This window comes from Athene cunicularia (genome assembly GCF_003259725.1).
Source record: "Athene cunicularia isolate RWA chromosome 13 unlocalized genomic scaffold, athCun1 chr13_part1, whole genome shotgun sequence".
Taxonomy (NCBI): Eukaryota; Metazoa; Chordata; class Aves; order Strigiformes; family Strigidae; genus Athene; species Athene cunicularia.
Window position 1 is genome coordinate 6,067,626 of NW_020799117.1, and position 27,214 is coordinate 6,094,839.

The 27,214-nt window shown below is 48.4% G+C and overlaps 2 protein-coding genes across 4 annotated transcripts; one reads left to right on the forward strand and one right to left on the reverse strand.

Annotated features, from left to right (window-relative positions):
• Window positions 1-2,245: 2,245 nt before the first annotated feature.
• Window positions 2,246-10,248, forward strand: LTC4S (leukotriene C4 synthase). Of its 3 annotated transcripts, XM_026858215.1 has the most exons (5): window positions 2,246-2,341; window positions 6,595-6,694; window positions 8,535-8,605; window positions 9,332-9,413; window positions 9,654-10,248. In XM_026858215.1, the coding sequence occupies exons 1-5, from the start codon at window positions 2,284-2,286 to the stop codon at window positions 9,799-9,801; spliced, it is 459 nt and encodes a 152-aa protein (XP_026714016.1). In that variant the 5' UTR covers window positions 2,246-2,283; the 3' UTR covers window positions 9,802-10,248. The 3 variants fall into 3 exon arrangements, with proteins under 3 accessions (XP_026714016.1, XP_026714014.1, XP_026714015.1); XM_026858213.1 differs by having other exon boundaries at window positions 9,332-10,248; XM_026858214.1 differs by lacking the exons at window positions 2,246-2,341; window positions 6,595-6,694 and adding an exon at window positions 7,302-7,637 and having other exon boundaries at window positions 9,332-10,248.
• Window positions 10,249-10,883: 635 nt separating this feature from the next.
• MGAT4B (alpha-1,3-mannosyl-glycoprotein 4-beta-N-acetylglucosaminyltransferase B) lies at window positions 10,884-27,007 on the reverse strand. The gene is made up of 14 exons (XM_026858212.1): window positions 26,710-27,007; window positions 25,871-26,011; window positions 24,900-25,033; window positions 22,035-22,081; window positions 19,830-19,943; window positions 19,324-19,399; window positions 18,833-18,947; window positions 17,964-18,094; window positions 14,942-15,049; window positions 13,811-14,004; window positions 13,345-13,423; window positions 12,794-12,881; window positions 12,012-12,124; window positions 10,884-11,902 (listed from the first exon to the last, which is right to left on the reverse strand). The coding sequence occupies exons 1-14, from the start codon at window positions 26,966-26,968 to the stop codon at window positions 11,879-11,881; spliced, it is 1,623 nt and encodes a 540-aa protein (XP_026714013.1). The 5' UTR covers window positions 26,969-27,007; the 3' UTR covers window positions 10,884-11,878.
• Window positions 27,008-27,214: the final 207 nt, after the last annotated feature.

Below are 27,214 nucleotides of genomic sequence, written 5' to 3' on the forward strand. Positions count from 1 at the left end.
GGAGCCAAGCTGTAGTGGTGCTTGTTTGGATGTTAATATGTTCTTGTTAACAAGTTATTACTTGACCAATTACTCTGAATTGAACATTTCAAAGCAGTTCTCTTAGTGAATCATACCACATACCACTTGCAGCAGAATGAAGAATTCAGTTACTTATGTAGTATTTCCTGTTTGTCAAGCATGCCTTTTAACAGATGATATCTAGTCTTAAGTTCTAAGCTAACATCTTGAATCTCTCCAACCACAGATCTAGCCAGAGTGATAAAGAATTTGCTAAGTGTGACACATGGGTTTCTTGCTAAGGCTCTATTCATTTTACGTGTTACTGTAATTTCAGGCATCCCCTATGTAGTAAGAATTTTAATCAGCTTCAAGCATTGAAATTGGTGTCTTATATAGTTACTGCGTTTAAGGCCCCAGCTCGGAGCCTTCAGGTTTCCTCACAAAGTGCATCCTGACTTATCTGAGCATATTCCTACTCTACAATGTTTGAGTTGTGTTTGGGGCAGGGGGGTGACCTGTAACTTCAGAAGCTTGCAAAGAACCAAATGTAATAATAAGTAACGATACCAGGATGAGCTGCTTCTATCCTGTGGGGAACGCTGAAATTTAATAATTTGTGCTTTATTGTCCCATTGGAAGTGCTGCATTGTATTTAATGTTGAGTAAACTGAAAATTTCCCAAACTATCCCCCACTGAAGTGACGTGCAGGTACATGTTTTTCCAAAGATTTTTAAGGAGTCAGTGGCAGCTTGTGACCAACATCTGCTCAGAAACTTTTTTTTTTTTTTACTTGATGTTAGTGTGTTTCCCAATGTAAATTTGTAATGGAAGTGTTTTCTAAAGTCTAAATTGTTGAAATGTGGTAAGCAGAAGTAGAGTCCTGGTGCCATTTCCCCTCTGACTTTTTTATTAGACACCCCAGATGTAATCTTGGGACACCAGCAGATTCTGTTAAGGTTGTTTTGTTTCAGTCTGGGTCTGCTAGTAGCTTGGAGAGTCTAAAGTCACATCATAGGAGTGTTTTGCAGAGAAAGGGAGCAGGTTTGCTATTCTACGTACATGTTTTTTTTTTTTAAATTGTACAATTGTATATTTGAATTAATTGATTTTTCAACCTGATAAGCTGTCGCAGTGGGGTTTTGAGGAGATGAAGAGCCAAACCAGAAGAACAAACTTGCTGTATCCCACTCAGGAGAAACTGTAGGTCTGGTCACTTCTTGTTGGTATGGTGCACAAATTCTGTACTGAGGTTTTGTGTGTGTGACTATACAGAGAGATATGCGATGGCTCAACCAGATCCTGTCCCCCCCTTTTCACCAAAATCAAGGGAAAGCCTTAGCTGATAATGAATGATACCTTTTTTTTCTTTTTCTCCTTTTTGGTTTTAAAAACTTTAATGTCAGAGCAATCTTTCCATATAAAGTTTCTCCAAAACGGGATAACTTTTTGAACTGATGTATACTTTGCTTTTGTGGAGCGGGGAGAAAAGTTATTCAGGACTAAAATATTGCTGTCTTTCAAATTTGACATTTTACAATCATAATTCTGATGTCAGCTTAACATTTCTGAGGGTGCTGCATGTTTCTACATTCTCTGCTGCCTTCTATTCTGAACTGAGAACTTTTATTTTGTATGTTAGCCAGAAGATTTGTACTGCAGATTTTTTTTTTAAAACATCCGAAAACTACAGAAAGTGAATGAGTGCTAGTAAAGAATCACTCTTATTTGGTAAACTTACAATATTAATGAATAAGATAAAATATCTGAATGTTCTTTTTGAAAATTCAGAATCCAGTAACAGACTTGTTACTCCAGCTTGAAGCCTAGTAAATCTTTCATGTGGTCAACTCCACTACTTGGAATAAGAGCAGAAGGTTAAGTTTTTAATTTGTAAATTCTTGTTAATTTTACAACCTCGCACACATTTTAGATGCTTTAGAGCTGATTCAAACTAGCAGTTAAAGGGCTGGAAAAAATCCCATCTTTCAGTTGCTGGCAATATATAATTCAATCATAGTACAAAAATCTATAAATTGCAAGAACTCCACAGTTTGCACATGCACAATTTTTGCTGTGATTGTTCAGCAAAAGGCACTTTGGAGCAGATATTTTCTGATGGCTGGCTGCTTTGGAAAATCGTGTGGCATGGAGAGAGTTAAGGTGTGGTGGAGGAAACACGTTGATGAACGTTCTGTTATTGGGAGAGGGGGCTGGCGAGCAGCTGTACTCATCACTGTACTCATCTCACCGAGCTAGGGGTTTGGTCCACAGTCAGCAACATGAGAAATCAGATAGACCTGCTGGCCACTGTCACAGTTTTGGGAGTCCTGGAGCAAGGTAAATATCCTTTATATAATGTAAGGTACTGTTAAGCTAATTATATAAAACTTTGTGGAACTTGGTTCCTGTATTTTGCTTGGAGTCTCCATGGAATGAGAGTTGCTCTTTTCCAACATTGTAAAATGATGTTTGGTCATTCACAGTGGGAGTGTCATGCCTGAGGAGGTTCATTATTTCATAGGGACAAAAACGATTCGCAAAGCTCAAAGCCAGCATCCTAGAAGGAAATCAAGTTTTAAACTTAAAACATTTTCAACGATGTTTTTAAAGTAAAATGTTTTCTGCTATTGAATTTTAGCAGGCAATTTGTAACAGAGTGGCTGGAGGTAACTAGAATAAATAGGTTGCCAGGTTAGTAAATATGCTGATTAAGAGTTCGGTGCACAAACATATATCATACGGGTAGAGAGAAGAGCATCATGCATGCGTGTATTTCTGCTCTGTGACTGGTATCATTATGTGTTCTTAGAGCTAAGCTGCACAGAGCAGATGATGATGAGTTGACAGCACACAGTAATTTGGAAACTAATGCAAGCCCTTTCTGGTCAGAAATAGACACAGACATCTTCAAAGAAACTCAGCGACTTCTCATAATTTAAACGAAAGGCATCTATTTAGACCCTGTAGAAAGAAGCAGTAGCATTGCCAAGTTCTGTCTAACTCTTGTGTTTAACTGTGGGTCCCTTGGGCAAAGGCCTGTCCCCCTTGGGCTTCAGGAGGGTCACAGAAGGGGACACTCCCCCTGTCTGGGGTGGGGACGGAGCCCACATCTGACTAAAATCTCCACATTTTGATGAGGGAAGTTATGTTTGTGGGGTTTTTTTAATTACTGAATTAATTCACCAGAGAGCTATTGCCCTCTGCTTACAAATGGATGTGAATCTCTGGGCAGACAGAGGAATGTTTAGCCGTCTGATAATAAATCTCTTAACATAAGCATCATTTAAAACACAAATATGCTACTTGAGGAGCAGAGTTCAAGATTTCTGAATTATCAGTAATTTCCGCTCAAACATTTTACAGAGAAATACCTACAGCTATAAATGGAAGATACTTTTGTCTTACGATTTTTTTTTTTTGTTATTAATCTGAGTGGGGATGAAAGGAGTGTTTAGAGTGCAAAGAGGAGACAAGAAGAAAACTTGAAATTGAGTTTTGGAAACATGGCCAAGCCTTTTCCATTGGGAGACCCTCAGTAGCAAATCCTTAGATAGTTCTGTCTCAAATATATTTGTTTTATGAGAGCTTCAAATATTATTTTTTTTTAAAGGTTGCAGTCTTACGTATTTTACTTTCATGCTATGCAAACCATACGTAGGTGTGAAGCCAGCAGATAAACACCAAGCATTGGCACCCTCTTATCTATGTGAAATCGGATAAAGTAGCCTAGTTTCAGGGTGTCTGCATGGGATGCCAAGGAGCAATTACAAAATACTACGTGTTTTCTTTCTCTCTAATAGTATGAAATCTATGTGCTCATGCCAACTTCATTCAGAGCTGTACAATAGCTTTTCTTGTGTATTTTGAAAGGACGTTCTGTAGGTGACTTACAGATCTGAGATTTGTTCTGAGAAGGCAGAGCACCCAACCACAGACGTGCACTATATGTACAAACACTTTTCCATCACATCATGATGTAGATGTAATTCAATGGCAGAGCTTAGTATAGTGTTGGTTAATTTTTATTTTTTCATTAATGTTCTGGAAGCCCACAGTTTCTGCATTCTTTCAAATAACTTTCCCTGGTTTAATTTACTTATGCTCAGTTTAGCAAAGCTCCGAGCTTAGTGTTCTGTAGATACGTGCTCCTGCCCCGTGTTGGATGCTGTACCAGAGAGCACAACAATGCTGCTACAGCTTCCCCCCCGCCTCTTTTTTTTATTAATGGCTTCAAAGGAAATAAAGGTTATGCAGTGTCACTGCCCTTCAGTCCCCACAGAGCTTGTTTGCCATGTGCACTCAAATGTGGCAGATACCAGCTATAATACGGTTTGACAAGTTTGTGGACATAATCAAATAGAGAATGATGGTCTGACTGATACTTCCTCTGAGGAGCAAAGTACCAGGAGAGCTCAGCCCCTACAAGCCATGTAGTAATCCACACAGGTGTTTAACCTCGAGACATGAATCACAAAAAACTAGTTTGAAAGGTTCTGCAGAGTACCTCGAGCTCTTTGAGCTTGAGCAGTGTGCTCTTTTTTCCACACCTCATTCTGGGGAGTGCTTTTGGAGGGTGATTCTGCAGCATTAACGCCTCGCCCATACACCAGTTGGGAGCACAGCGATAGCCATCCTCCACAGGGCTCTTGCTCCTCTTGGGTGGTCGTTTCATATATTATCCATCCCTAAGTGCATAGGGTCCACTGTAGGACTTGTCTCAATTATTTGCCCCTGTATGCAAGCAAGATGTTAAGCATAGAGTTGATGGAGAGATTGGCTCTGAAATTACTCTTACCCTGCTATGTTAAGCAGGGTGCTGATGGCACCAAGCAGGATGAAGACAGTTGCCCAGCACAGTCAGTCTTATGCCACAAGCCAGAGCTGTGCACAGTGCAGTCACTTTAGCACAGCCCATTTCTTGAGAGGTGGCTGGGAGGAGACCCTGAGAGCATTAAATAGTTGTGTAGGAGAAGTGTTTATCTGATCTGAAGAGGAGGTAACAGAATGGTTCATGGTTTCATCATCTCTTTCCCAGAGCTCTGCCAGCCACCTCGGAATCGCCAGCTGAGCGTGGTGCAGACCTAGCGGGCTGGTTTCACGGAGGGGAGCTGTGTTGCATCCTGCCAGCTCTCGGGGCCAGGGTGACATCCTCACCCTTGACCATGTCGACATGTTACACATGAATCAGGAGAAAAGCAAACTTGTTCCTCCCCACCTTTCTCTCCCAGCACCTCTTGTTTGGGGATGGGTCACTGCACGCACTGTGGAAAACGCTAGAACACGCAGATGTTTTCTAAAATTAATGTCTATTTAAATGAATAATATCTTGTGTAATATAGTGGTCACATAGCATCAGATTATTTATATTTCCATTTCCCTTTTCTTCTACATATGTTCTAATGCTCTTCTGCAGGCACACATGGATCTGTCTTCTCTTTAATCTTGCCACATCTGTCCCTGCTTTCCCTTCTCTATCCTGCTGCTCTGCTTTTATCTTCAATGTTAAAATAAGACAGTCCATGAGGCAGTCCTTGCAGCCTGGCTCCATGTCTCTGCTCACTGCTCTGGAAATGTTGCTACATTAGGACCTTGCTAATCTAAGTGACTTGCTTAGCAGCATGTTGCCGCTGCCACCAAAGTAATTGTTTTCGTAATGTAGTTTTCTCCTATATAAAAATTCTCATTTTCAATAAAGGCAGCAGTGTAGTAGCGCACCTAAATATAAACACTTGAAACATTAGCAGTCACCCGTGGGAGTAAGAACTTTCATCAAATAGTGAAACAGTCTGAATCTTCATGTTAACAGGTTTTCATCATTTTGAAGTGACTTTCCATGTCCCTTACAAATGTACAAAGGAGCGATGTAGCAGACACCAAGCTGTACCTCAGCCTGAACATGGCACAGGCTGATTATCATTGGCAGCGTGTCCCCTCCTCGAACTGCTTGAGCCTTGAAGCCACCCCGCAGGGGTGAAGTAGAAGCAATAACCACCCCTTTCCCCATTTCCTTCTGTTGCCGTGATTACGAGTATCTCCAATGGACTTAATCATATCCCAGTGCTGCACAATTTGGATGCTGCTCTGTGACATCGAGCCATCCTTGTATAAAAGCTTTGCCCCCGCTAGGTATAGCAGAAAGTGTTACACATCATTCCCATCAGATGGCTGAGGGTGGACTAACACTCTAAATACAAAGTGCAGGATTTAAGATGAAAAATAATTCTGTGTTGGGTATGGACTCGGTGATGTTTGAGTGTCGTTGCCAGCCTTCGTGCAGGCCTGGGGCGTGCTGGTCTGCTGGGGAGCAGCACCCAGGGCTCTGCTGTGGCACCTGAGACTATGCAAAGCTCCAGCCAGCACGTCCGTGCTGCGGCGCAGGAGCTCTGCCAGCATAACCAAATCTGAATTTAAAGTACAAATGTGAAATAAATGGCACATTTATTCCAGGTCTTCCGTGACAGCCCTGGACTATGAACCTAGACAGTATCAGCTCTTTTCCTCTAACCACTTGTTTGATTCCAAGCTAGATAAAGCTTGGTTAAATAAAACACTGCCGGACGTTACCATTCCTGTGTTGTTCTGTTTTCCAGCCTATTTTGCGATGCAGGTGATCTACGCCCGGCGGAAGTACAAGATCTCCCCTCCCAACACAACAGGTCACCCTGAATTTGAGAGGATCTTCAGAGCTCAGTAAGATTTTTGATTTTTTTGTGGTGACTCCCTCTAGATATAACTTGAGTCAAGTGTCACTACCAGGAAAGACTGAAGTCACCCTCAACTCACCTTTTCACTTATTGCTACTGATACTAGATTTTCTATCGCTCTGCATGCAGAGGTCCAAGTTTTGAATTGGAGCACTTTGGTCTGGCTGGAGTGTTTCTGTCCATCCACAATAATTCTCCTTCTGGCATTGTGAAAGGCAGCCAAATTACAAATTAGTGGACGTATGAAAGCGATGCTGAGTGTTGATGCATTAGAATAACTAACTTTAATATTAAAGTTGGCTCCAAATTGTGAAGTAGCTAAAGCTATATTAATAACAATATTTGCTGGTAAATTTTTGCCATTGAATTGAAGGAAAGGGCCTTGCTGGCAGAACCAGGTACGAGGATGTTTTAATTTTTTTTTTCCTTTTTTTAACTTGTACTATGAAAGTTGTCACTTGCAGGCCCATGCTGAGGGCTGTTTCTTTTTGCTCTGTTCCTATGGAGAGAGCAACACTGGAGCTAAACTGGAAATGTCCACAGATCCCTTCAGCTTCCAGCAAGAACCAGATCCTGCCTTTCATCTCAGTCATTCTGTTTCATAAGCAGAAAAAAGGAATTGGCCTGAGCTGGTTTGAAGGGTAGTTCGAGCATGGCATTATATCCTGAGCAAAGCAGCTGCGTTTCCTTGCCAGTGTGCAGGAAACATTTGTGGAGTGACAAAAACACTTTGGTCCTTTTGCAATGCAGTGAAAGGCCAGCCCACATGGGAGGCATCAGCCTTCGCTAGCTGGGAAGCTGCTGATGTGGCTTTTAATTAAATACTGGGCTGTGTGTTAACCGAGTCGTGCTGTGGGCTGTGACGTGCCGGGAGGCCCTCTGCTATATTCGGTGAAGAAAATGACCTTAGTGAACTCGGGTTTGAGAAGGTATTTCTTCCTTGTGTTTTTTTTCCCTCCTTTGTTCGTTTCCCTGTGGAAGAGGATACAAATGAATAAAAAAAAAAAAAAAAAAAAAAGAGGGGAAAAAAGGTATTGATTTATTACTCATGGAAACCTGGCAGCCTCCCCTTGCTGAGACTCAACCTGCATTTGCAGCATAAGGTTCTTCAGAATTTTTCCAGCTCTCATTCTGGCTCCATTCCCTGGGGCTTGGTGAATTTTTGGCCAAATTTAAGATTAAATTGCCTAGGGAAAGGTAAAATGTAGGAGAAGTTGAGAAACAAAACCACTGTCTTTAATAGCAGAGCTCCCGCTGTGCTATTGAGGCTGTCTCTTCTTGCAGAACATCTGTATTTTTGTCACTAAAAGAAAAAGGAAGGAGGAAAACCTGGCTGCAGATCTGATCACCTTCTGCTGAATTTGATCTGGGAGGGGGCTCCTTCTTGGAGCATGACTTGTGTGACACCCAAATTTGGGCTGTGCTCACCCAAGGGGAAGAGAAAGCTCCTTAAATAATAACAAGGAACCTCTTCCCATGCAGCTCTTAAGCTGTAGCTGCACTGGGTGTCTGTGATGGTGCTGTGTGTGGGGCTGAGGACGGAGCCTCTTGGGGGTCCAGCAAAGACAAATCTCCATCTCAGCCAGGGCCATGTGAATGTGGGGAAGGTGAACACTGTGCCTTGTTTGGGTGCTTTTCTTCTCTAAAATACAGATAATGGTGTCCTCGGTCACAGAGAAGGCCTTTTCTCCCCACTACAGCAACGTCTCTTACGGACCCTTTCAGTTTGCTCTGACGTGCATTTCCATCTCGCCTCACTGGCTTCAGTTCACCGATCTCTGATGTATGAGGATGCGGTTTTAATTCTCATCTCTGGTTCTCACCAGGGCAAATTGCTCAGAGTATTTCCCGATCTTCATCTCGCTCCTCTGGGTTGCTGGAATCTTCTTCCATCAAGGTAAGGGGGATGGGAGAGAACCCGAAATCACGTGCACAAACAAAAAAACCCCAATTTAAATCCCATTGCAGCTCAGGCATGTCCTCTCTGTACCTGTGAGTGTCCTACTTGGGGAAAGAAAAGCTCCCCTTTGGCAGGATGGACTGAGGAGCGCCCCAACTCCAGTGTGCACGAAGCCGCTGGTAGCAGCCGAGGCAGTCTCCTGCCCAGAGCAGAGGTTTGGTGTCACTGGCACCCTCTCCTTTCCTGGAGCCCGGCTCTTCCCCCGTGCTGCTTCTCTGGGATAAGGTCTGGCTGGCAGGAGGTGCCAGGGCAGCAGCAAGCTGAAGCAGAGCTGCAACACGATACCCAAATCGCCACGTCAGAACGAGAAACCATAACCCAAACACTTAGTCACCCGCCATCCCCCCTGTGCCACGCTGGTTGAGGGGATTTGGCTGCCGCCACAGGGAAGACGCAAGGAAGGGCCGTGGAGGGGAGCACTGCAAACCCAGGTCCCAGGGCAACCTGGGGGGGCACAGAAGTTCATCCCTCACAAAAAGGAAAGGAAGAAAACCCATTTAAACTCCCACAGCGTTTTAAAGCTGAGTCGCTCTGTCTTTAGTCCCTGTGGCCGTGCCTCATCTGCAGTGGGAAGCGGGGACATGGGTGGCCGAGCTGGGCCGCGGCTCCGGCAGCGTTCGGGGACCACCGGCCCCACAGCACTGGTCTCCCCTCTCCCTGCAGGCACGGCTGCGGCCTGCGGGCTGCTGTACCTCTACACCCGCTTCCAGTACTTCCAGGGATACACCGCGGCTGCGCAGGGACGGTCAGTACCCGCCTGGGGCTCCCCAGACCAACCCGGGGCGCTGGGTGTAGGGTGCAGCTTCCCATGGGTGCGACTGCAGGCACATGTCCACCACCTCCCCCTCCTGCCCCCCCATGCTCATGGCCATGCCACCTCCTCCCTGGCTGTCTCCAAGGCGGTTGAGGGACACCAAGCCCCGCCAGCCTGCTTCGTGCCCCGGGTTAGCTGGCGCTGTCTGGTAAGTGTTTTCTCTCCGCGCAGGTTGGGGCCACTGTACACCAGCGCCCGGGTGCTCTGGCTGCTGCTGGGGCTGGCGGTGGCCGGGCTCCTGGCACACTTTCTGCTGCCCCACTCCTCTGCGTGGATGGCAGCGCTGGCACAGCCCCTCCAGCTGCTCGGCGCCTGGTGAGAGGGGCTGCAGGTCCCCCAAACCCCACTGTTCACCCCGAGGGGAGGGAGTCGCATGGCGTGGTCAGAGACCACGCATCGCCCCAGCTCTGTGCTTACCCCTGAAGGGAGGCAGATGCTGGCACTCCTGCTCATGAAGCGCCACTCTCCGGAGGTAATTTCTCTCCTAGAAAGCAAATGCTGCCCAGCCTCTGCCCCTGCTGATGGGCTTCACTGCCAGGTTTTGTAGCAGTGCCTGCTCTAACACCCTTGGCTCTGCCTTGCAGAGCACGGATTGTCCTGTGTGCTGTTGTCACTCCTCCTTACTGCTGTAATGATTTGTGTTGAAGAATCACAACCTGGATATACAAAAAATAAATTTCTTTTCTCAGTAGAAGTAACCTGTGATTGTCAAACGTGCTAGAGGACTGGGCGTGAGAACATCCAAGGGTTAGGGGACTGCGCTGCACGGGAATAGCTGCTGCAATTAAAATGAACTTGAAAGGATGGGTGAACTTGTCTAAAACCCTATCCAAATTTGGGGAGAAAAGCCTGACTTTAATCCAAATGCTAATGTCTGTGTTTGACATTGGCTTGAATGATCTTGACTTGGCCCTCACTTCAGTTACCACCCACCCACCAGTAGGACTTTGCCCTCTGTCCGGATTTCAACCTCCACTGCAAACTTGGGGTCTGCAGGTAACAAAAGTGGGCATCAAGCAGGCAGCTCCTTGCTAAGTTGTACATGGGTATTAAAAAAAAAAAGCAACATATTTTGCAGGAAAGACAACTGTTCCACAATTGCACCCTCAGGTGTACAGCTGTCCAAGTGCTTTCTGTGCTCCCTGCCACAGAAAAACCTGACCACCCTTTCTTTTTTTAGTAACTGGTGAAGGTTCCTGTGGCGCTGGGGCAAAAAATAACCAGTCTCCCACTGGGCTGCTCTAAGCAATGCTTTGGGAGTACTGGGTATTGGTGAGCGATGAGGAACGACTCAATTTCGGGTACAGGCCCCCACAGACACCCACCCGTCCTGAGGAGGGGAACCGGCGGGCAGAGCAAGTGCCTCCCTGCTGCGAGTGACTCTCACTGCCGCACCAAAGGTTTAAATTTAGCTTTTATTACAGTGCACATTATTTAATATATTTATATATAGAGATGTACTTGAAAAATCAAATGTATCCAATAATAAAAAATACAGCACATTAAAGTAGTATAATGCATTCCAGTGTATAGCTGAAGAGACATTGGGATTTACACTAATCCCTACTATTTTTGAACTGGGCTACTTCTGCTTTTTTTTTTTTTTTCCTCCCAAAAAATTCACACCAATCAATAACTGAAACAGTTATTCAAAAAGATGGTTTCTGCACTCAATCTCAAGGCATGAAGACACTGGAGACTTCACCGTGAGTTAAGGGGCTGTGTTCAATGCTGGCAGGCACAGTGTGGCATATTTTTATTTTTTTGCTTTCCCTGCCATACTCGTAGCTCCAACCCCTTCGGATTCGTTCCTCCTCTGCTGAAGGAGGGTCAGTCTTTGCCCTCACCTAATCCTCAGCTGTAGCCAGGGCTGTTGCCTGGGCAAAGGCAAGGCAGACCTCGGTCCCTGGCCATCTCCATCCCAGCACGCCTGTGGGGTCAGCCAGCAGGACCCAGCGTGACCAAACCCCACCTCTGTCCCCAGATACAGCCAGAGATTGCCCTGAACTGGGCTGAAGGTGCTTGTCGTCCCCACGCGTGCTAAAGCTCATCCCGTCCCCAGACTGTCCCCTGTGTCAGCGTGGCCCGAGCGGCACGCAGGGCAGCCTGCACCCACGAGGGCCGAGGGGAGCAAAGCCAGCCCTCTGCACGGGATGTTCGTTTTTGCTTTTCGGTCTTCTTCTGGAAAAGACGATGTCCTGGCCCCGCAGCACGGGCTGGGGGTGGTGGTGCCAGCCTGGCAGCCGGTGTGCCAAGGCTGTCGGCATGTGCCGCCTCCCGGCAGCCGGGCCTGTGCTGTCCTTGTCCCGGGCGAGGCGCCGCGGGGAGGAGGGAGCGGGACAGGAGGGAGCAGGACGGGGACTCCACGTGTGTGTCCACCCTTCCTCACACCTGTTTCACTCTGCCTTTTTGATAAAAATCTGAAAGAAGAGAGGGCAGGGATCAGAGATTAGCTGGGGGAGGCAACGGGGAGCGCCCTGGGCCGAGGGCTGGGCAGGGCTGTCCCTCTGCTGACAAAGCCCAGCTTACCTCGCTCAGGATGATCCACACCGGGGAGTCGGTCTGGATGGACAGCCTGATGGCCTCCAGCGGCCCGAAGGACGGGTCCACCTCGCCCTCCGCGACGCCCTTGGAGAAGGAGCCTGGTGGGGAGAACAGGCGGGTGACATGGGGACGGTCTCCTGGCGTCCAGCCCCCCCCTCTGAGGGGACCAGGGCAGCCCCCTGCCCACAGCTCCCCGACACGGGATGGGCTGAAAGCCAGCAGTGTGGACATCGATACAGTGCAAATTTTTTCTTTTGTCTATTAAAAAAAAAAAAAAAAAGTCTTAGCAGGGACACCAGGGATTTACCATGCACCAGTGGGTCCCTGTAGGCTACGATCACTTGTTCTTGTCCTAAGGCAGAACAAGCACTAAAACAAGCTCAGGTGGCAGGAGACAACGTCCAGCTGCAAGTGGTGTGAGTACCAAGACACGCTCGGTAGGGAGAGGGTGAAATCGCCTGCAGCGGAGGTTTTTAACACCAGGTTCAGCAAATGGATAAGCTGAACAATTTGGTCCCAGCTCTCAGCAGAGACAGGCAAAAATGTAGGACTGAAAACTACCTGATGAGAACACCTGGTCTAAGAGGGGAGAGAGGGCAAGGGAGAGGAGGAGACAGTGACAATTAAATCCTGTTCCAACCTGGTTCCCAGCAAACAGAAATTACTCTTTGCCAAGCAAACAGCACTATGGGTCTTGATTCACTGGAAGGTGAGGACATGGGCTGTTACACCCAGAGGGCAGTTTACCACCGCACACCCTGCTGTACCTATCTGGATGTAGCCATCCGGCGTCCTGCGGTATTTGACGACTGAGCCTCCTCCCTCCTGCAAGGCTTCCTTATCCGACTGCAGGCTCTGCGGGAAGGAGAGGGGAGCGTTGTGCAAGGCCAGTGGCAGGAGCAACAAAAGCCTCAAGCAACAGCAGCAACCCTGGAGCTGCCTTCACCAGCAGCCCCTGGCACCTCATACCCCTGCCTGGCTCCCTGAGCCTCACGCCCCAAAACAAGGACATTTGCTGCTTTCATGCTGCTGCTTCCACTGCACCAGCCTGGCTCCAGTCTCTCCTCTGCAGCCATCCCACCCATGTGAGCATCCCCTGTGCAGGCAGGAACAGCTCCCACAGCGACTGCTCAGTGCAGCATCCCCGCTCCTGAGGTGGTACCACACCAGGCGTGACCCCCCCTGGCTCCCAGCCAGCACCTCTCAAAGGCACTCGAGTCTTGTAAAGATTTTCCTGATGGCTTTAAGTAGTTCCCTTCTCTCGAACCTCTTTTGCTTCCCACTCCACCCCCGTCTCAATTCTCAATAAAACACTTACGTCAAATGGCAAAACCTCCACAGTCGTATTGAAGAGTTTGTCTTCTGGGTGCTCGATGTTCCCGCTGCGGAAGAAGAACCTGTGACAGAGACCAAAGCCATGGAAACCCATGCTGAGCGAGGGGGGACATGATGGCTTTCACCCCAGCTGAACCATCAAACAGCTCAACCTAACAGGCACCTTAAAAAGCCCACAGGCACATGGGTTGGGAGACCACCTGTGCCAGATGAGCTACATCATGGATTGCTCACAAGCACAAGAAAGCAAAGGGCTCTGGCAAATGTGGCCCCACCAAAAAAGGGTCAAATTATCCTCCCCCTGGAAGAGCACTGCTCCCTCCTCCTGGGCAGCCAAGCAGGAGTTGGGCAAGAAATTCAACGTGAGCCAGAAGAGCAAAAGGGAAGTGTTTCTGCGTGCCCCAAGGTGTCCCCACATCTCCCCCTGCCATCCCCCACCAAGCACTGGCCTTTCGATGCGGAGTGGCTTGAAGAATCTGAATCTGATGAAGTCCCCAGCAGTGGGAGTGAAGGCCCAGAAGAAGTCCTCCCGCAGGTAAGCTTTCTCCAAGGTGAAGTGCTGGTAGGTTTTCAGGCTGGTGCTCACCTCCGCAGGAGGGTTGACGTGCTCTTTCCGCAGGGCCTGCTTGCCAAAATCCTTGTCCTTGGGGGGTGCAAAGTAAAAGGGCAGAAAATGGTTATAAGCTGCTCTTGATTGTGAGGAACAGGGGTCCCAGCAACAAGGCACTGCAAATTAAAAGCTCTTGATGTGCATGGTGAAGAAGGATGAGGATTGGAAGTGATCTGGGGAAGGCACCAGACTGGGCAGTGTGTGGCTGGATCCCAGGAGGACACAACTTCAGGAGAGGCAGCACAGAGAAGCACCACTGCTCTGCGCTCTGACCCAGCACCAAAGAGCCTTTCATTGTCCAAGCATCCCTAAACACACGTGCCTGCAAACAGTCCTTACACCTCAGAAGAAGGTGGCTGGGAGGCTGATGATACCATAAAATGACTGGATTACACAGCCCGACAGGTGCTGCACTGTGATACAAACTGGATTACACCATCCATTTACCTGGGGATCGGACAGGCACAGGACTGAGCACTGCCCAGGGATGTGTCTGTATGTGTCCTGCACATACAGCTTTGGGAAGCTTCATTTTGTTGATGTTTAAACGCACAGAAATAATTTATGATTGTACACAGCAAGCTCTAGTTTGCCTATCAGCAAATCCCAGGAAGGAAGAATGGGTGGGAAGGAAGTCAGACCAACCCAGGAGTCATCTCTCTTTTCAATAAATGCTTCAAAGTCACTTTGCCCAGACCATGGCTCAACACTCAGGATGGGCAGCCAGGACCAGTACCAAGGCTTAAAAGCTTGCAGTGACTCTTGGTACATGTCATTCTGAGAAATAGAATCTCATGAGCAGACTGTAATTCAGAATAAAACACAACCACTGTGCAGAAATCCAGCTGCCCCTGTCCCACCAGTTGCTGTCACTGATGTTCCCACCCCAAAAGCAGCCAGTCCTGGGGGGCCTGCAGGCCAGGCCTGGCAGAAAGATCATCTGTGGCTTGGACAGGCAGGGAGTACCCACCTTCAGCTTCTGTATCTTCCCAGCCAAGGAGGAGTGGGTTCCCACATGCTGGAAGAGTGAGGGCTTGAAGCGGATCCTCAGGTTTGCCTTCTGCCTGTCGCAGTGCTTCTGAAACGAGACAATCCCGCAGAGCCCCATGGTTAAACCTCTGCGGTCCACTGCGACCTGCAAGAGGGATGGACAAGGGCACGAGGAGTGATAAACATCCCCGCCCCTCCACCTCTATGCCCTTCTGTGTTATTTTGGCTTTAATTTGGCAAGAGGGCTTTTAACCACAATCTGGAGGAACCTGATGGTGACTCCTGGCCGTTCTCTTACTCTCTGCTGGGCAGCCAGAGTGCCCAGGTTCAAGTGCCAAACTTCTCCATGCCAAGCACAGCTTAGCAAACACTGAGCAAACCTCTGCGCTGTCAGGTAGGCACAGCCAGAGAATTTAGTTTCTTTTGTCCCTGGCTTATGGGGAAAGCCTTTTTCCTACAACTCAGAGCTTGGAATCACTGATGTCTGAAGATACAGTAAGTCCTGGGACTGCCCAAGTGAACAGGCAGCAAGTGCGGGCTCTTTTCAGATGGGCAGAGTTTTCAGTTTGTATGGCACACGCCAGTATCAAAGCTGTTTGGCCATTTCATGCCCATCTCAACATGTAAATAAACTTGGGGATGCAACTCTGACCCAGGCAGTGATTTTCAATGGGGTGGCAGTAGAGAGATGATGGAGAAGGAATAAAGGACAAAAGAGAAAAACACTGAGAGCATGGAGACAAGAACTCACATTTTAAAAGTAGTTTCTCTCAGTTTGAGGGAGCAGGACAAAAATACAGGGTTAAAAAATGGAAGGAGAGGGTATTTGTTTCCTGACTTTTGCTTTATCCAAGAAAAGAAATGCACGCACATCCCTACCACCATCTGCTCTTGCAGCCTCCCACCCAAGAGAAGCCCCAGCAGAAATCCCGCTGCCGGGCGCTGCATCACCGGCTGCATGGCACCAGGGGAAAGGCAGCCACACCGAGCCCCCACCACGGGCTGCCTGCACGGGCCACCATGCCGGGAGCTGGGAAATTCCAGGCATGACCCCTGCAAGCTACAGAGGAGATAATCCCCTAATCCAGCTCATGTTACATTAGAAAATTAAAACTAGCCAGGCTAATGGGAGAGACCCAACTCATTGCCAGCAACCCTAGATGCAACCCCATCCAGTCTGATCTCACTCTGGATGGGGAGGGGAGGAAGAAGGGGAATGGAGGGAGCTACAGCATCTCCCAATTTCTCTTTCTCCCCTTTTCCCCTTCTGCTAAAGAAGCACTTGCTGAAAGCAGAGTTGTCTCGCTCAAGCCAGGAGGGGGAATGGCTCAGTTGGTGGTAAGAAGGTCATCCTTTCACACAGCTCTACCCCAGGTAAATCTAAAATTAGTTAAAAAAGAAAGAGCAGAATATATCCAGAGCAGGCAAAGCACTTACCAAAAGCTCAGGTCAAACAAACTTTCAATCAGAAAGACAAATCCTCCCCGCTACCAATTTGATTCTGCACAGTGGGATTTACAAGGGAAAGTCATGTTTGAAAGGGCGGTGTGCAGAGTTAATCATGCAAACAGTGGGGGAAAGGAGCCAGAAATCCACATGGAAAGTAGGTTAATTTTTAAAAAGGAAACACATTTAAGAGGTTTGCAGGTTCCCCTGGGAAAACCTTGGCTCTGCCAGGTAGGAGAAGATGAGTGAAGATGAGCTAAAGAGAAGATGATCCTGCGCAGCAAGATCTGCATTTAATCAACGTTCAAGCTGAAGGGGGGGTGGGGGGCACAGACAGCAGCACCGCTGCACCGTTCCCAGCTCCATCCCAGCATTCTGCCTCCCTGGCTTCGCTGTGATGACCCCGGGGGCTGCCGGACAGGCCTGGGGACTGTTCTGTCACACCTGAGCACGCGGTTTGAACCACCACGACACGACGGACATCAACTGAGTCTGGTCCTGCTGCTCGTGGGGGACTGGAGCCAACGTCACGGCCTCTGCCAGGGATCTGGCCAAATTAAACCACATCCTTGCCCCAATTCTGCAGAGCCCTGAGGATGCCCTGTCCCCCCAACACATAAATACAGTATTTATCCCCAGTGTCACCACTTGCGCTGGCATTTGCCGCCACAAAGTAGTTGTGGCCATGAGGTCTGTCCTGAGCGACTGGCTTCAAGCTCTGCACGGGGACTCCGCTGCTCATTCTCCGCCGGGGGAGGAGGGCGAGCGAGCGTATGAGTAAATACAATATGTTCAGAGAGGAGATAGAAGAGTATCTGGCGGTGAGCTCATCTTGCATTTGCTGTCACACACACTCCTCCTCTGCCCTTCCCACTCGCTCGAGCCCCCCGCTGCTGCTGCCAACGGGAGTCAAACACAACCTCCGCAGGGCACAGGGGCTTCTGCGCTGCTGTCTGCAAGGATCTGTGCAGGCACGGCTCCACAAATGAGATGGCAGCATGAAAACGGAGCCCATTGCACCTCTCTGCGCCCTCCTAGAAACCCCGACAAGAGCTCTGCGTGCTCTGGATTCATTTTGGCACACTGTGTGTGGCGGGCTTGCTCGTGGGTCATCTGGGGTGAGCTCTCTGGGCAGCCGGCATGTGTGCTCCGGGCGGGTACGGCACACGAGCCCAGAGCCAAAGGGTTATTCTGGGGTTATAGTCAGCGAGCGGGGAATGGCTTCAGGGAGAGAAGCATGCCGGAATGAAAAACAGCACAGAAGAATAGGGAACGGCTACTCTCCTCGAGGACTGGAGGAGGAATACCCTGTTAGTGCTTAGATGCAGAAATAATGCCTTTTTTTGCAGCTGCAGAGTATAAAAGCCTGAACTCCCAGGTCTTTGCTTACACAATCCACAAGGACACCCCGTGGCACACTCCACAGGGATACCATGGTTCAGTGCAAAGTCACTTAGCACCAGAGCTCACAGAAAAGATCCTCCGGAGACACAGACCAAGCATAATTTGCCCCCACACAACAGAAGGTTTTCTTTCAACAGAAGTTGTTTACGTACTGCATCTTTCTCAGGGTTGCAGACTTTCACCCAAAGGATGTGATCCAGCAGCCAGTCAATGGGTTTGTCCTTATAGAACATCAGGATGAACTCCACGATCAAGCTCAGATCCAGAGACTTGAACATTTTTCCTACAGCACAAAGAGAGAAGAGAAAGCAGCTACGGTATGAAGCAGTCAAGAATCAGAGCTGGGAAGAAAAAACTTGGGAGACTGGGCTGTGGAGGTTGGATGTGTCCATCTCTCTACATAAAGGAAATAGCATGCAGCTCTGTTTTATGTACCAGTACTGCTGGCATTGCTAATACAGTTCCGGATTTAATCTTCATCACAGAAATTAGAAAGCATTAGTGTCTCACAGGTCACAACAGTATCAAAAGGTCTAAAACTCTTCCATACAGTTGGGAGAAATAAGGATGAAAAACATTCAGCCAGCTGCAGGACAGACCATTTCCTGCCCAGAAAACTACAGGTTTTAAGCTAGTCAAACCAGTATCCAAAATAACAGATCAAGCTGCTACTGCAACCATGTACTGCTGTTCCCAAAATAGTTCTGTGCTGATGTAAACTTCCTTTTGCACACTCTTAGGCAACTCCAGATCTCATCCAGCCTAACAGCTACTGGTCATGTCTAAGCTGTTTGGCTGTCGGCTGGGCCACTGACCAGGTTTATTTTTAATAAAAGTGAGTATCAGCAGTACCAGCTGTGAGGATCTTTCTCCCCTGTGGAAACATAAGGGTCACTGCAAAAATAGGGAGGGATCAAGTCCAAGTATTTTGCCATCTCATGGGCACAACTCATTGGGCCAAGAGCATAAGTGCTTGCTAGAACCACCTGATGGGACTGGGGTGAGCGAGGGAGAATGTTACCAATAAACCCCAGCTGAGAAAACTCCAGGATCATCCACTCCTCGGAGGGCTGCTGCAAGGCAAAGTTCTTCATCGTGCTGAGATAGTTTGGTTTGGCCACAATATCATCCTCCAGCTGCAAGAGGAAAGGACACTCAGTGACAATGACCCATCCAGGTTCCAGTAAGAGTCTCGTGGTGCAGAGCAATCATGCGGCAGGCCAGAGAAAAGCCTTGGCACAGACTAGTTTATTTTGGAAGATGCTCCGAGCAGATTTTTCTCACCCAATCTAACAGGTAAATGAAACAAGGATTCCTGCTCTTCCTAGGAGGGAGGTCTCCAAGTCTAAAGCATCTTAGAAACCTAGCTTTTGAACCTATGTGGTCAAAACCCACTCCCACTCTGCTGCATCACACAACTGGACATGCTCTTTGCCCTCTCTCAGCTGGGTATGAGCCACAGTGAACTCACAGGTTCACCCACCTGCCCTCCACCCCCAGCACCAAACCCACCTGCACGTAATATATGCCTTTGGACTGGGCATACATCATTAAAAAGCAGTAGTCGAGGTTCTGCTTTGTCCTCCACCTGCAAAAGAGAAACACAATGGGAGTGCTGATCTCTCCTGGAATACCAGGCTGCTCAGGGGATCCAGCCAAGGCTGGGTTAAAGCCAGGAAGGTGATGCAGCTCTTGGAGAAGGGGCACGGCATACAGCCTCTCTCTTTTGGTCTCAAACTGGTCAGCTAAGAGTTACTGGAAAACTTAGGGACTTCCAAAATGAACATCTTTTGGGTTAAAATGAGCCCCTCGCTTGGTGATGGAAACGCCACAGCACAAGGCAAGCCCTGCAAAGCTGGTGCCGGTTCATACTCCCCTGCCACATCCTTCCAGATCTTGGATAAAGCAAGTTTAAGGGTCATACCTGGCCCTGCAGAAGAGCTTTCCCTGCTGGAGTCAGCTGGGGAGATGCTGCAGTTACTTAAATCAGGGCTGGCTTGTTTTTCATTGATTCTTACCTGACTCTTTCCTTGGGGTCCCCAAAGGATTCCCGTAGGTGGGAGAAATCAGGATAGAAATGCGGAGACGGGGAAATTACCTCCAGGAGACCTGAGCGTATTTCCTTTGGGAATCTGAGGGAGAAAAGCAGCAGTAAACAAATACCTCCACGTCTGACATACCATTTCATAGACCAAATTACTGGGTAAACACTGAGCCTCAGAACCAAACAAAAAAATACATCCTCTAAGATAAAACTTCCCCAGCAGCTAACGCACTTCCAGGCCTCATCAAAGGGTATCAGCAGGGACTGACATGGAGTTTTAAAGCTGCTCTTTCCCTCCCACAGTCTCTGATAGCTCCACGTTCACATGCTCTCCCCCAGCATCCCTCCTCCTTCCCGCACGCACACACAGGTCAGCTTGAAAGACCAGCTGTGAGCACCACGTCCTCTCCAGGATTAAATGGACCAGCAGACTGGCGCACCAAAGAAAGGACTTGGTGGTATTACTGGCATTTAGAGATTTTCCAAATGCATCAGTAATTAAAAGCCATTTTGCGGAGATTATGTTATGCATTTCTGATAAGTTACTTAAAACACTGCTGTGCTGTAGTTAGGTCAGCCAGCAGGAATTCTACCTAGTTCCCTTACACTGATAAAATCAGCATCTATTTTTGCTATAATGTGGTTAAGAACCCTTTAAAGAGTCAAACAGAAAAAAAATGTCACCCATATGAAAAATAGGTACCTACAACAGCCTTGCAAGCAATACCCAGAGATTACTGTAACTGTGAGAGATAAGCGGGAAAACCAGTTATTTTTATACTGCCTTTTTGAGAACATTTGGTGCAAGGCTGATTTCCTTTGTTTGTGCAGAGCCTGGAGGACTGGAGATGGGGCAGAGGGAGACAAAGCCATGAAATTGCCAAAAACTTCTCATTTTCCCTTTATTTATTCCCTCCTTGGGACTTGCAAAGATTTTCAGCTAACATTTTCAAATCTTCCCCTCCTCAGGCAGCAGTGAAACAGAAGCTTCTCACTAAGCTGACAAAACCTGTACTGAAGCAGCTCCTGCGATATGAGCTCTGCCTGCCCTGGCCCCACACCACCTCAATTCAATTTGGAAGAAAAATAATTTCAGTGAATCAGGGAAGGGCAGGAGGCACTGGAGAGGGGGACAGCGAGAAATCAAATCATTTAAGTCAATTAAAGTTTCAAGCCTTCTACGCAGAGGCACTCTCTGCGGCAGCGCCCAGTAATTTCATCAGGAGCCATCGGACAATCAGTCCATTATCCCCCGATAAGTGCGTCCTCCTGCCAGCAGGCAGAAGGAGGGGAGCTCTGCCAGCTCCTGCACAGCAAGATGGAGGGCTCTGTTTGAGCTCTTCTGCAAGTGCCCGGGAACACAACGCTCCCCGCACACGTCCCAGCCCCTCTCCCATCATTGGCTCGGGGACGTGGGGCGCCGGGAGGATGTGCTGCCCTTTCACATCTCCTTATGGCGACGGCGGTCCTCTGGAAATGTGCAATCGCAGGAGCTGGATGGGAGTCACAGCCTCTTCTCTCACCACCTTTTTCTTTTGCCTCCGAGCTCTGATGCTGTTAACGCCGGGACTGGCTCATGGTTAATAATCCATCACCGGCTTCTGCTTAAACAGCCACAGATGAAGCTGCAAAAGCCACTAAGACTCCAGGACATAAATAGCAGCTAGCATGAGAGACAAATGTAACTAGCGCCTAGAACAACGGAAAAACAAACAGGCTGGAGCAGGAAGAAAAATGGATCACAGCTTTTCAAGCAAAATAAGGCAGGAGAATTTGGGTGTGATTACCACGCTGCCCAGTTGCTCTGACTCCGCAGAACAGGTAGAGGGCTGCACTAGATACAGAAACAATTGCCAGGATCGCTGGAAGTCTAAATAATCCATCTTCTCACAACACCACAGGACAGAAAGAGCAAAATGAAACGGCCTGACTGTGTGTGTTAAATACTGCGAGCACAAAGGCGCCTACTGGAAGCTACATATGGGACGCATTTTAGAACAAGCAGAAAGTGGAAACGGCAAAGACAGCCCAGAGTTTAGGACCAGAAAAACAAACAAACAAACAAACAAAAAAACCCAAAAGAGAAGCAGAAAAGTGTGTATTTTTTCCTTAATGAAGCCATTTGCTGGCCTCACTGCAGGCACAGACCATACCACCGTAGTCATTTGGAAGTGCTTACAAGTTTTTGATATTTTCTGCCACTCCAGCTGTGTACTGCGGATCTGTCTGAAAACAAAAGATAAACAGGGTTAGATCCTTCAGCCTCAGCCTGTGCTCCCTGTGCTCAAAAATCACCTTGAACACACCCCAGGGGTGCTGTCTCCTTCATGTCTCCTTTTATCCAGTTTAACCGCCCTCCCCATTCTGACAGACCCCTAGAACCCTCTTTCTGTGGTCAGTGTTAACCAAAGGCATCACACACCAAACTCCACCCCAAAGGACTCAAGACCCTGCGTGTCTTCCCCACATGCTCTCCTGGCACTTTTGTCCCTGCCAGCACCAAGCATTTGCATAAAGTGTTAACTTCTGGGCTATTTATTTTTTTTCCTCTAAACACGTTGGCTTTCATCCAAGTGATTACTCTTGGCAGAAAAGGATCTCCACCCCTTTGTGAAAAAGAGGGGTCTATTTATAAGCGTGTATTTTTCATTTCAGGTTCATTTCAATGCTTTTCTTCCTAAAAAAAATAGTTTGTTCCCATAATCAACCTGACTACCCGTAACAGTTGGGAGGCCAAGGTCAGCAGTGCTTCACGCTGCTATCTGCAGGCAAGATAAGTGCAAACACGGGGACAGGCACCGGCCAGAAGGCATCTGCACAGTGACCGGGAAAACAGAATCCAAGAACAAAGGGCAGGAGACCCAGGATTAAAAACTCCGCCTGTTTCCTGGTGGTAACATTGTTTTGGGTGGATGTACAGATCATGGAACCGCGTGTCCCCGGTGGATCTGCAGACGCAGAATCACAGAAGCCGGGACTGGCTGTCGCTGTGCTCAGTGCCAGGCAGAGGTGAGAAGTGAGATGCTGGGAATGTGTGTCACAAGTTGAGGACAGTGCTCCCATGCTGGAACGGTGACAAGGCAGGGTTTTCTCAACAGGAAAAAGGTCCCTTTCCCAAACAGGGCTCAGGCTCCCGGTGCTGGACCGATTTCTTACCCTGACGCTGCCAAGAAAACAGCAACGGAAAAAACAAAGGCAGGAAAGATGCTCCTGGCTTTGGGAGCAAACATGCAGCTCCGATCCAAGCGCCTGGCTGCCACCAAAATGTTGGTGACAGCCAAGCCAGGCAGCTCGCCCCGGGGCTCCCCTCCACCAGCCAAGGTGCCCCGGCATTCCCAGGCAGCCCAGCCGCTGTGGACACACCCGTGGTGGCTAGCGGTGGCACTCGGAAATGAGAAGTCCCCATCCCAAAAAGGACATTCAGTTGCTCCACTGTTGTCCTGAGTCTCCAGATTACCCAGCTCTGGGTTCATAACCACCCTCTCCACTATTTTCACTCTATCCCGTGCCTGAGGAGCAGCAACGCCATGGGCAATACACCCAGAAACTCTCTGGGAAGAGGCAGAGCAGGCACAGCAGCGGCTGACACTTGCACGGAAGCGGGATGTTGTGTAGCTACAAGAGCAAGCTTGGCAAGAGAGGACAGTGATGGCAGCGATCTGCAACAGCTACCACTGCTGTTACTGGGATATGGCATGTGTGCTCCTGCTTCATGGTATCAGAATTAATTTATTTGTTGTTCAGTTCCCTTCGCCAATGGTGCACATGGAAAGTCAGGAGCTGCCATCACAGCATGCACCCTATTTTCAAGTCAGCTAAAAGAGATATTACTACAGTCCAAAACAAGAAGTGGTTTTGGTCAAGTTGCTTAAAACCTCTCATGCTTTAACTGACCCACTGTGAAAACAGCCATCAAACTTGTTCTGGCTCAAAGGGAAACGACAGCCAGGACCGAACCCCGTCCTGGGCACTTCTGGCTGCACCCATCTGTGCCCAGCATCTCCTTGTACAAAATACCAGCCACAGTCCTGAAGGCCAAATGCTACTCAAAATGTCAAACTGTGGGTAAACAGGCATCAAACTCAGACATTTATCTTTGTTCTCCTCCCAGTAACATGCTACTGAGGTTTATCTTTCTCACTGGATTTCTGGAAATTAAGACAAATGCACTTCAGGCTCAAGAAAATAATCCTGAGGGGAAAGCCACGGAGAAAAATAACCATCTAAACCCATAGATAAAAGCAGCTCCTGAGGATTAATGTATCAAGGATTTTTAGCCCTTGGATTCAGCAACTGATTTTGGGCTCCAGACACCAGGAGGAAGAGGCATATTAGTCTCAGTCCCAAATCAGCGGGCTCCTGGGTTTTGAGAGGGCGTTAGTGCTGTCTCACAGGTATGGGGAGAAAGAAAACTGCTTCAGGAGCAGGTCTCAGAGTTCCCCTAGACATGGCCATGGGCTGCTCCAGCACATTTTGGGAATAACCACTCAACAAGAGCCATCACAATTTACATCAGAAACACAACTGCATGTGCTGCACGTTTGCTTGCATCCTGATGCTCTCTGGCCCAACTGGTGTTTGATTCTGGGCAGGATGCACCTGATGAGGTGGGTGTCAGTCTCTTTTCCCAAGTAACAAGTGACAGGATGAGAGCCATCAGCCTCAAGTTGTGCCAGGGGAGGTTTAGATTGGGTATTAGACAAAATTTCTTCACTGAAAGGATTATAAAGCACTGGAAGAGGCTGCCCAGGGAAGTGGTTGAGTCACCACCCCTGGAGTTATTTAAAAGAGTTAGGGACATATTTAGTGGTGGACTTGGCAGTGTTAGGTTTACAGTCAGACCTGATGATCTTAAAGGTCTTTTCCAACCTCAATGATTCTATGATTCTGTGATGATCCTGGTTGGATGGCAGCCCAAGGGCTGGGCTTATCTGCCTTAGCAAGTGGCAGAGTTGGCCTCCAGATGAGCAGCTGTCCTGTGGCACCGATTCTGGCAGAGACTGAGATGGGATGGGGGCCAGGGAAATGGTGTAAACAGGCTTACCTCAGCGATGAGGACGACGATGACGGAGTCCTCCTTCTCCTGCTGAGTGAGCTCTGAGATGAGGGAGTTGAGGGTGTCGGTGAGGTAGGAATGCACCTCCCGCTTCACGCTGGGGATTCCCATCACGACGGACACTGCCCAGGGCCATGGAGAGATTTTAGAGAGGGGGTGTGCTGGGACAAGTCACTTCACTCCCACAACCGCCTCATGGTTCACCTGCTCGGTGCCACACTCCGTCATTAAAAGCCAGAAGTGACCAGCTGGTTGGTGGGTTCCTGGGCTACATAGGGTTCCCATCCTCCTGTCCCCCAGCCCAGTACCAACCAGCAGCACCCCAGTGCGCTAGGCTGGCAGGGCACCCATGGCAGTCAGATGGGCTCTTTCCTGTCTCCCTGAAAGACTGATGTCCAGGGAAACACCCAAACCCTCTCCTCCTCCTAAGGGCCTTTTCAGCCTGTGAACAGCAACTTCCAGACCACAATTTTCTCCAGACCCTTCCAATGGCCCAAACCATCTCAGTTTAGGAGGGTCAGGTTAGGTCTTTGGCTTTGGGTTGGGATCTGGGAGCAGGGGGGGAATTGGCTAGTAACCAAAGTCTATTCTAGATGAGATTTGTCTCCTAAAATGGGTTAGAGTCTCCATGAAGTGCCCTGAAAACTATGCTTTCACCTGACCACCTTCCAGGCAAAGTCTAGAGCACTCTGGAGATGGAAAGCAGCAAAAAACATCTGGCAGAAGCATCAAGAACATTTTAGTGCTAGTCAAGAGCACAGACAGCACTCCCCCATAGACTCGCAGACGTGACATGGCTTACCCACCCAAGTGTCACAACACCAAGGAAGCTTGCATGAGGCATGCAGCCGTTCCTCCAGCCCTGTTCATATGCATACCACAGCCAGGCCCGGAGGAAAGGGGAGGGACAGGCACCAAAGTGAGGAAGAGCACCAGAAGCAGCACTAATTCCCATTTACCTCCAGTGCGCCCCTGTCCCACATGCACAGCTGGCTGCAGACTGTTCTCCTTTGACAGCAAATGTGGCAAATGATGGAAGATGGTGGGAAGGTGCAGCACATTCTTGTTGGTGATATTCCAGAGTTTTAACTTGGTTTCGTCTTAAAAAGGAAAAGGGAATCAATTGGAGGGCATGGTAGATACAAAGAGACTGCAAGGCGAAAAGCCTTTTTAGAGCAGCCTGGCCACCCGAGACTACTGCTGGGTTATAAAAAATCAGGCCAACCTTTAACATGCTACGACAAACCCAATTAAAGTTCAGCAGGAGCCATGAGGGCCTTAAAGAAGTCCCAAAATATTTGGGAAGGAGCAGGGAGAATGAAGATCAAATGAAGGTCAAATCGGATCTTTTTGTAGAGATCCAATTTTCTTCAACTGAGAAACTTAAAAACAAAACAAAACGAACAAATAAATTGGCAGGGGGTGCTCAGCCAGCCTAACTCCTTCCTCCCCCCCTCTCTTCAGATACCCATTTTCCATATGGATTCAATACAGCCATAGGAAAAGGCATGTATGACTTGCAAGAAACAAAACCCCCAAACTTGTAAGCAAGCAAATTGGCAAATAGCCTCAGCAGAGGCAAATCTCATTGTTTAATGATGCAGAAGCACCCCTAATTAAACAGGAGTTTAAGAGTTCCCAAGTCCCTCTGAACTCTACAATCTGCTTGCGCCGGGGGAGAGAAGAGCACGTCCTGTCCGCAGCCCTGCACACACGCACACACACGCACGCCTCTCTACCTCCTCATTAGCAACTGCTTCAAAACAGCCCGAGATCCTCAACTTCTCTGTTTATTCACCAGATAAGCTGCTCCAGGTCCGGTTTATATCCCGCAGGGCCTGCTTCTCCGAGATTGCTCTCTTGATCTCCTCCAGGACCAGGTTGAGCTCCTTCGAGCGCTTCAGGCTCTCCTGCTCGGCTGCGTGCAGTCGGTCCCGGAGGGCAAGAAACTCCCGCTGGTAGATGTCCACAACGTCACCTGCAGATGGAAGAGGGAGAACCTTTCTCCTCTGCGCAATGAAGGGTTTCAAGTCGCAAAAGCCATGCCCATCATGCATAACCACTCTTACCTCCACAATCCTTAAAAAATGGATTTAGGGAGCCGTGGTCCAGCACGCACCCATCGGTGAGAGGGCTGGAGTTCAAGTTGCAGAACTACAATCAAAAAGCTACTCCCATTTTTCATTTTAATTTGGGTTTCCAGGTCATACAGAAATATGACCTGGTTCTCTGTGACCAAAGCACACAGCAAAAAATAAGTTGCATGGCAGCTCTTCTTTGCTAAAGACTTGTAAAAGGAGAGT

Coding starts and splice junctions, on each gene's coding strand:
- LTC4S (XM_026858213.1), top strand. CDS start 2,284: ATGAGAAATCAGATAGACCTGCTGGCCACTGTCACAGTTTTGGGAGTC. Junction 2,342..6,594: donor TTTGGGAGTCCTGGAGCAAG/GTAAATATCCTT, acceptor TCTGTTTTCCAG/CCTATTTTGCGATGCAGGTG. Junction 6,695..8,534: donor GAGAGGATCTTCAGAGCTCA/GTAAGATTTTTG, acceptor GGTTCTCACCAG/GGCAAATTGCTCAGAGTATT.
- MGAT4B (XM_026858212.1), bottom strand. CDS start 26,968: ATGCATGATGGGCATGGCTTTTGCGACTTGAAACCCTTCATTGCGCAG. Junction 26,012..26,709: donor GACCTGGAGCAGCTTATCTG/GTGAATAAACAG, acceptor TTCCTTTTTAAG/ACGAAACCAAGTTAAAACTC. Junction 19,944..22,034: donor GCAGAAAATATCAAAAACTT/GTAAGCACTTCC, acceptor TTTCTCCCTCAG/ATTCCCAAAGGAAATACGCT.